General features: G+C 47.9%; 1 protein-coding gene across 4 annotated transcripts in view; it reads right to left on the bottom strand.

The window, feature by feature from the left end:
• Positions 1–7,355, bottom strand: part of BAG1 (BAG cochaperone 1) — a 33,796-nt gene extending 26,441 nt beyond the window's left edge. For 3 of the 4 annotated variants that reach the window (XR_005594304.1, XM_039525633.1, XM_039525632.1), the window contains exon 1: positions 7,231–7,355. Coding sequence is in view for 2 of the 4 variants with exons in the window: in XM_039525633.1 (XP_039381567.1) it covers positions 7,231–7,273 (43 nt within the window). In the remaining 2 variants the exon portion in view is untranslated. Of the gene's footprint in view, positions 1–3,740; positions 3,790–7,230 lie in introns of all 4 variants that reach the window. The other variant, XM_039525634.1, reaches the window with a different exon arrangement.
• Positions 7,356–9,650: the final 2,295 nt, after the last annotated feature.

The raw sequence follows: 9,650 nt of genomic DNA on the forward strand, positions 1-9,650 counted from the left end.
TTAGCTCAAGTGGTGGATCTGGGTGGTGGATCTAAAGCAGGGGCAGGCAAACTTTTTGGCCTGAGGGACGCATAGGGTTTCGGAAATTGTATGGAGGGCAGGTTAGGGGAGGCTGTGCCTCCCCAAATAGCCAGGCGTGGCCTGGTCCCCGCCCCCTATCTCCCCTCTGCTTCTTGGCCCCCGATGCCCCCTCCAGGACTCCTGCCTCATTCAACCTGATTCCCTGATGACCTCCCCCAGGACTCCTGCCCCATCCACCCCCCCACATTCCCTGTCCCCTGATCGCCGCTGGAACCCCCATCCCTGACTGCCCCCTGCCACCCCATCCAACCTGTCCTCTCATTCCTGAATGCCCCCTCTCCCCCCGGGACCCCGCCCCATCCACCCACCCCTTCTGCCTGACTGCCCCCGCTACCCCATCCAACCCCCCTCCTTCCTGACCCCCCCCAGGACCCCTGCACCCAATTCCACCCCGTTCCCTGCCCTCTGACCGCCCTGACCCCTATCCATACCCCCGCCTCCTGACCACCACCCCGAACTCCCCTGCCCCCTATCCAAACCGCCCTGCTCCCTGCCCCCTTACTGCGCTGTCTGGAGCACTGGTGGCTGGCGGCATGGCTGTGGCTGGAGCCAGCCATGCCACCACGCAGCACAGAGCACCAGGTCAGGCATTGTGCCGGCAGTGCAGTGAGCTGAGCCTGCGGGCGAGGAGGAACAGCGGGGGAGGGGCCGGGGGCTAGCCTCCCGGGCCAGGAGCTCAGGGGCTGGGCAGGAGGCTCCTGCAGTCCGGATGTGGCCTGCGGTCCGTAGTTTGCCCACTTCTGATCTAAAGTGTCCAACCATACTGGCTGACTGTCAACATGACGGAATTTCTGCCTTTTCAGTTTGTTTTTAAAAAGCTAGGAAATCTCTCTCTCACACACACACACACACACAAAAGAACATTATTATGGTTGCAAAGTCACAAACTCAAAACTCATGAAATGCCAGAATTAAGGTTGCCTTGGCACCTTATAGTTCAAAGCACAGTTGCAGCTGTGGGTGCCCTGTACTTCTGCAGAAGTTTGGTTTAAGTGATTTGACTGGCATCACATAGGAACTCTGTGACACAGGCAGGGTTAGAATCTAGTTCTCTCGATCAGCATTCTGCTATCTTAACCATGATACTGCCCTTTTTCTTCCTGCCATCCCCTGCCTCAGTCACTACATACTTTGCAAGAGGGAGGGCGGATAGGGCCTGGTCTGCATCCGTAGCCAGTTCCATGCCTTCCACCTCCAGGCCCTGCAGACACATCTTTAGCGTGCTGGCACACCTCTTCCTCCAAGGGCTCTGATATGATCGGCAGCTCTTTTATCTCCACCTGAGATGTTTCCCTCAAGACCTCTATGAGCAGCCAGTCTTTTACCCGGACCTCCACAGACCTGGAAGCTAGTCTCCGTGACCAGGTCCATAACAGCCGCTGAGGGGGAGGACTTCCTGCTACAAAACCCTCATCTATGTGTGCAGGTGGTGGAGACTGCGTTGGTGCACTGGAGTTGGTCCTGGCTGGTACCAAAGTTGGAGACCTCCTGGACTACAATCAGAGGGATCTGATACCACTTAGCCAGCGTATGGGGCCGTCCACCCCATGTCACCTGTCGTGTGCTCCAGGAGGTGAGACCAGCTTTGCCTCTTGCTTCTCTTGCTTTCCTTGAGCAGGTCCTGCAGGAGGTTGCTCCCCACCTGCCTTTCACCACAGGCCCTCTGGAACTTGTCATCGGGCCCCTGCCCCAAAAGCCTCCGAGGCAGACATGCAACCTAAGTTGGCTGAACACCAGCCAGCCAGTCCGCCTGCCTCTGAACCATGCCCAGGAAACATCTGCATGTGCTTATGCTTCATACTTTCACTTCCTTGCCCTTGTGTCCCACCCCAACACCAAATGGCAGGACTTGTTGCTACCTAAGGAGGGTGAGAAATACCAGTGGGGCAGTCTGTACTCTGTGCTGGTCCCATGGCCCACTGGGGATATCAGCTGGAAGCTCCGTCATGAAACCATAAGCACAGTTCACAAACTCCCTTGACACCTGTCCTTTCTGTGGCAAGACGGAGACTCTGGCGCACACCCATATGGAGTGTGTCAGGTTACAGCCACTCTTCCAGCTCCTCCAGAATCTCTTACTGAGGTTCTGGCTGCATTTTTCCCCACACCTCCTGATCTTTGCACACCCCATCTGTGGCCCCACAAACTCGCAGGACCTCCTTACCAACCTCCTGCTGGCGCTGGCCAAGATGGCCAGCCATGATGGCCAGCCATCATACCAGGCGGAGGAAGCTGGAGAAGGAGGTGCTCTGCAACTGTGGGGCCTATTTCCATTCACTTGTACAGTTCCACCTCCGAGCAGAGTTCCTGTGGGTGGTATCCACTGACTCTCTAGATGCCTTGGAGCAGTGAGTACTGTCGGGGGATCTCCGCTCGGTGTCCCCTTCGGGTTACCTGATTTTTTCCCTATGACCTTCACTCCCATCCCTGTTTTTTCATTTGTTGTTTCCAGTATTCAGCCCGTGTCCACTGGTCCCTCCCCTCAGATAAGGCGGAGGGCCTTTAGCTATGGTCAGGCCTAGGCCCGCCATCATCCCCTCTCCTCACCCCATTTCCACAATACGTACACACCTTCCAACTTCTGCAACAAATGAGGCAGCAATTCTGTAGATAACAGCCTTCTTTACTAAAGAACCCTGATTTATCTCCAGATCACGTCCACCCTGTGCACTGAAGGAGGCAGGGCTCAAGTGAAAAAAACAGTATGTGATAATGTAATTAAAGACTATCAAAATGCATACTTACAAGGCAGCCAAATAAGGCAACCTTAATTCTGACATTCCTTACTTTTGAGTGCTTGACCTTGCAACCTTAATAACGTTCCATTTAACCCAGTTTTTGTGTGTGTAATTAAAATTAAATTGACCATATCCTGAACAATCAATTTCTTGTGATTGCAGTGGTCAGAGACATTGGCTGACCTCTGGTTCTGTTTTCAGTGCAGTGTAATTTTTGAAAGCAAGGGCATTGTGCAATTACGAATTGCTCCTTTATATTACAGGTAAGAACAATTTAAAGAGCTACTATATTTCACAACGCAACTATTCCGAGAAAGGTTGATTAAATTTTGTTAAAAGCAGGATATGACATGAGATGCATGACAAGTGACTTGTATTTTATTTAAATTTTTGTTGAAACATATTATGGAAGAGTCATTCTTAGGTGCAAACTAGATACTAGCCTGGTAACAGATGTAAAAACCTTTGGATATAAAGTAATTCCCCTCGGCTGGACTGACACAAGAGCAAAATTAACACCTGTTATTTTAAATCTACCATTTAATTTTATGAGCCAGTTTAATTTTAATACTTTTTCTTAAAATAATGACAGCAGTGGTGAAGCAAACAAGAGCCAACCAAACATGGATTAGACAGTAATATTCATACCCTGGAAGAGATGTATGTTAAACTGCATACTGGAAAGTATCTTATATCTTCCTCTGAAGTAGCTGGTATTGGCCACTGTCAAGAGACAATATACTGGACTAACTTGACTATGGCTGTGATCCAGTCTGGCAATTTCTATATTTCTACATGACCAGGGAATTGCTTGAATTTCCCATATGTTAAAAACACTTTTAAGACCTAGAGTAGCAGAGTATGGGCAAGGCTCACCCAGACTTGATTGACACCAGTCCCCAAAAAGCCACATCCAGTTACCTGAGATTGGGAGAAGTAGATCAAGAGCTCTGGGGAATGGTTTTGGTCCCTGGGAACAAAGAGACACTTACGTTGCTAATAGCCAGGGCATCAACAATACAGGAAGAGGCTCAACGGGAGCCGCTGTCCCTCACCCACCACACACAATAATACCAGTATACTGTATTTTACAACTTGGCCTCTGCACATTATTTTCCGTCTACTGATTAGCTGTTTATTCCAATCTGCTCCATCCCACTTCCCTCAAAGTCCCTGGTGACAAATTCACTCTCCATGCTCTTCTCCATCCTTCCTCTCCTGCTCTCTATAGTCACACTTTTCCTACTAACTCACTCATTAACTCTTTAATACCCTTTTCTTGCCATTCTCTATACCATAATAAAAAACCATGTAATTAACAAGATCTGTCGATCATTATTTTGATCAGTAGGGATATCACATTCAACCTTGGAGCCTTCTGCTTTGACTGCCTGCCTTCAAACATGCTAATGTGATAGGGAAACCTGCCCACCCAGGAAAAAAAGGAGAGAGAAAAAACAACCCACAATTAGTTTCCATATACAGTTTGAGATACGATTTTTTCCCATGCCTTGTGCATGTAGGCTGGAATTTGTTCCCCTTAGCCTGGAAAGTTCTCTCCCCTTGCCTCAGGTGTTTTATGATAATGACTCTTAGCACTCAAGTGTCTGTTTACAGCTTCTAAGCTAATTTCCGGTTTTTGACCTTGTTCCTAACTTTTGCCCTGATGTTTGATTAGTTCAGGCTACTTTAATATCTATGTACCTGTGGCTAGGGTTAAGTGAAGTCTATCTTCAATTGGAGATGTTGTGAAAGATTTTTATCTGTTAACCCAAAAACCAGCCTGTCTCTGATACGTTCAAGTTTTGCAGTTTCAGAGCTCTCATGAAATATTCAACATTTTCCCTTGGTTTCTGAATTCTCTGGTGAAAACATGCTCTTTCATAAACTACATTTCTCTGAGGTAAAAAGTATGCATCAGACATAGCTAGAATCCTCTCACAGTCATCTTTGTGACTGTCTTCAGTAAAGTCAAAGGATTTAAAGATATGCTCTACCTGCTTCCCCATCACTCAGATTAAAGAAACTGACTAAATATCTCTAGTTTCTTGGTGGAGCTTTGTAGCAATTTGAAATCTTGTAAAATACTGCTTCCAGACTGTCCATTGTGAAGGCCTGTCAAAGCAGAAGCTCTGTGAGGCATTGAAAAGTGCCATACTGATGAAATCCTGCAACCTTTGTTGCTTTGTTCCCTCTCTCTGCAACCTTGGTTGCTTTATAACTTCTGTTTGTTCTCTTTTGGCATTAGTTAACTTCTGATACCTGCCATGTACTTACATATGGTAGGTTGCAAGGCTGCTACTAAGGTCAGGCTCCTGTATCAGATATACATTGATTACAGAGTTTACTGCTCAGAAATACACGCCAGATATGTTCACTATAAGATCCTTTAACAGTCTTTGTGGCTGAATAGTATAATATGGTTTACCATTCCATTACAGTGCTAAAGACTCCAGTCAGAATTGGTGCCTCATTACTCTGGGCACTAATCAAACAAAGAGAGTCAATCCTGCCCTAAACAGATTATAATCCAGGATACTTGAAAGAAACACAACATTGCTATTGACAGACACTTAGGGCATGACTACACTTGCAAATGTAGAGCACTTTGAGTTAAACCAGCCTTTGTAGAGCGCAGATGGGAAAGTGCTGTAGTCTGTCCACACTGACAGCTGCCAGTGCACTGGCATGGCCACATTAGCAGCTCTTGCAACGGCCACAGAGAGCGGTGCATTGTGGTAGCTATCCCAGCATGCAAGTGGCTGCGACGTGCTTTTCAAATGGGGGGGCGGGGTGGAGTGTGACAGGGAGTGTGTTGTGTGTATGTGGGGGGAGAGAGAGTGGGTTTTGGGGGGGCTGAGAGCATGTCAGCATGCTGTCTTGTAAGTTCAGACAGCAGCAAACCTCCCCCTCCCCGCCTCTCTCTCTCTCACACACAGCATTCCACAGTAATGGTTGCTTTGTCTCAGAGCAGATAAGGAAGCCTCTGTTAAATGGAGCGTTCAAAGGGCATATCCAAAACAATGAAAAGAGTGGCCACTTCAGGGGATTATGGGATGTTTCCGGAGGTTGATCAGAGCACAGTAATGCAACACCTCGTTTACACGCGCCAGCGGGGGAGCATCAAATGTTATTCTACTCGCGGAGATGGAATACCAGGAGCGCTGTAGCCGTGGAGTCAGAGCGCTCTACGTGCCTTGCCAGTGTGGACAGGTAGTGAGCTGATGCGCCCAGGGCTCCTTTAATGTGCTGTAACTCGCAAGTGCAGCCAAGCCCTCACACACACACCTACAACTCTAGGATCGGGGCCCTACTTTGTAAACATGAGATAAAGTCAACAAGAATGAAACTGCAGCAAAAAGCTCCTGTCAATAGATTAAATATCTAGATCATTACACAATTGTACTACAATGATTAATTTAAAAGTCCAGATGCCTATATCCTTTTTGTCAGGAGGAACATCAGCCTTCTTGAAATTTATGAGTTTTTCTTGTCTGATTTCTTTTTCTACCATAAATCAAGTACTGTTTACCTGCGTGGGTATTTCACAATATAAGTAATAATAATATAACGCTTTTCATCAGTAGATCTTAAAAAGCTTTACAAAAGCTGGTCAATATCTTTATCCCCATTTTACAGACAATGAAATAAAGGCAGATAGGTGAAGTGATTTGCACAAATACACCCAGGTAGCTGTTGCTCTATCCACAAGGCCATACTTGCTCCCTGTATTTATTAAATACATCAAAACTGTTGACACATTTTCCAAAAAGATCTTGATTTTGTTTTTGTCAGTTGGCTAGGCATATATTCAGAAAAAAAGAGCATTAACTCCCATGTTACTGTTGAGTTTAGTTTGGTTGTACACGGGCAGAGGAGTCTACCCACAGGGACCCGACCCCAGGATCAGTGCCTAGGTTATTAGTTTTGTTTCAAATATTTATTAGGGAGACTCTCTCTTCCTCCTTGAGTATAGAGCACCTGGCACAAGGAGACCACGATCCCAGATCTGGGCTTCTGCCGCTGCACTATTCATACCAAGGCAAAGCAAAAAGGATTTTGTGCGGCTGGTGCCAAGCCCTTGTGGGGTTGCGGGATCTGGTGTTGAAGCACCGCGTGGCCCGGCGCTACAGGAGCCACAGGCCGGGCCCGGTCGGACGGACGGACGGACGCGGGGGAGATCTCGAGCCGGAGAGCGGCGCTGATCGCTGGGGACACGGGACCAGGCTCTGGGCGCAAAGCTCCCGGCTCCCACCCGCGGGCCGCGAGCGCTCCCCCACCCGGCCACGACGGCGGGAGCCGAACGGGCTGGGCCGGGGCCGGGGCCGGGGCGGGGCGGATCCCTAGTGACACCGGCCGGAGCCAGCGGCGACCCGGCCTCTGCGCCCCGCGCTCCCTGAGCGCCTCTTACTGTAGGTGACGGTCACGGTGACCGGGGTCCCGGGCGCCGCCATCTCCGCCCGCCGCCGCCTGTGCAGGGACGCGCCGCCACCAAGTGCCTCCGGGGCGCGCCGGAAACAGCCCCGCGGAAGCCGCTGCCGGGGACACCGGAAGCGAGTCCAGCCCGGTCCCCCCCACCCCCCTGGCGGTGACGCAACCCCGGGCCGCCTCCCGCCCCCGCCAGCACAGACCCCGGGGAGCCTCGCACGGGCCCCCGCCCCGAGGCCGGTCCCGGCCGGTGCCAGGCGCGCGCCGGAAATCGGGCCCTCGCGTCTGATTCTTCGGCTCCTGGCGCTTGGGGGCTGACGGACTCAGGTTTTGAATGCTCGGGGCGTGCAAATGTGGAGCCCGCCCGCCTGCCTCACCCCCGCTTGCTGCTCTTCCGCTCATGGCCCCAGGAGGGACAGGGAGATGCTCTAGCCCCCTGCTAGAGGGCCCAGGACTCCCTGAACCGTCCTCAATCCTGCAACAATTCGCTTGTGTGTTACTTTGCACACGGTGTCATCCCCTTCGCTTCAATGACACCACTCACAGGGTTAAATCGTTACAGGATTGGGGCCTCAGGGCTGATAGATCAGCCGGTAATTAAAGTTCAATTTGTGCTTTCCTGAGCTATGGCCTACAACTGTTTGACCAAACTGAAGCCCCTGGATGCTTTCTGTTGTAGCTAAGATCTGTCATCCCCTATGATGTAGGGAATAAAACTGATCCACCATGAAAAAAAAAACTTTTGTTTTCTGCACTTTTCTCTTTTAGAACTGCCACCCTAAGGTCGTTGCACTCTAGGAACACAGACCTGTTTGGTACCTTCTCTAATAGATCTTTTCGCATTTTATCAGTGCAAGATACAGGAAACATTCTAGTACTGTAGTGTGAAGTTGGAACACTGATAATTTTTCTAATCCTCATATACAGAGTTAACACCACCATAATAATAAAAATGGGAAAATGCCCACAAAAGGTGTAAATCAATTTTCTTTTAAAAAGTTCTGGATACTTGCACATTTTAAGGAGACTGAGATACACCTAACTAGGAGAGCAAAAAGGTACCCTATGCCAACCTAAAAATCAAGGCAAAGAATTATGCATCTGCAAATTTGAAAGTTGAATGAGAGCTACTATAACATTTAATTGGCAAGAATATGCAATTGTACACTTGCTTTTGTTCATTGCTGCCCAGAGGGAAACAGGCATGTTCATTATTAAGAGCATTTCCATTTATAAACAAGAAAAGCACTTTGGAGTATCCACAGTAAAAGTGCAAGTATGATTACACCAACAGTCAGTTTCATAGCAACTCAGAAAAAAATATGTTGACATTACTATTTTAGCACTTAAACTACAACAAATGGATAACTTGTTGAAAAACACCAAGCAACCTGATCGGTCAGCAGTCATAGGAAATACCATACTACATCTGACCAGCAGTCCATCTGGTCCAATATCCTGTCTCCAAAAGCAGGTAGTACAAGCAACTTTACAGGAAGGTACAAGAAGCCCTGCAGTAGGCAATTGTAACATGTCCCTAGGAGGTTTCCTCCTAATCCCAGTAGTCAGAAATTGGTTTATGCCCTGCAGCTTGGAGGGGATATAAACCCCCCCCCCCTTTTTTTTTTCTTTTTTTAATTATTTACTGTTATAACTCTGGTTAGATTTTTCTTTTTTTCACTAAACAAGGACAAGCAGGGAACATTTCCCATACTGCTACTTACTTTAATGGGAACGTGCTTTATAAGTATAAGAAGGAAATGTTCATAATAAATACATTGTATGCAGTGTTGTAGCTGTATTGGAACCAGAATACTAGAGAGAGAAGGTGGGAGAGATCTCTTTTATTGGACCAACTTCTTTTAGTGAGTGGATACAAGCTAATGAATTGTCTCTCTCACCAACAGAAGTTGGTCCAATAAGAAATTATCTCCCCCCGACTCCATAATAAATACAGTAATTAATACAGCTGGTCAACAATGGAACAAAAATTCTGTTGAAATTGTTTTTCCACCAAAATGTTGGATGGAAATGTTGATTGCTTTTATATTTTTAGACCAACTCTAGTAATTAACTTAGTTAAAGCTAGTAATTGGAATCTCATGCTTTCTAAGATGTCTCAAACAGAAGTTTGCCTTACTTGCTGTAAAAAATGATTCTTGGGTATTTAGCTAAAAATCATATACAATTTCAGTTTGAGCCTGATCTACACTGAGGGGGGGAGAGGGGAATTGATCTAAGTTACGCAACTTCAGCTACATGAATAACGTAGCTGAAGTCGACATACTTAGATTGACTTAACCGTGGTGTCTTCACTGCGGTGAGTCGACTGTTGCCGCTCCCCCGTCGACTCTGCCTGCATCTTTCGCGGCAATGGAGTACAGGAGTCGACAGGAGAGCACT

The sequence above is a fragment of the Mauremys reevesii genome, linkage group 2 (assembly GCF_016161935.1).
Source record: "Mauremys reevesii isolate NIE-2019 linkage group 2, ASM1616193v1, whole genome shotgun sequence".
NCBI lineage: Eukaryota > Metazoa > Chordata > Testudines > Geoemydidae > Mauremys > Mauremys reevesii.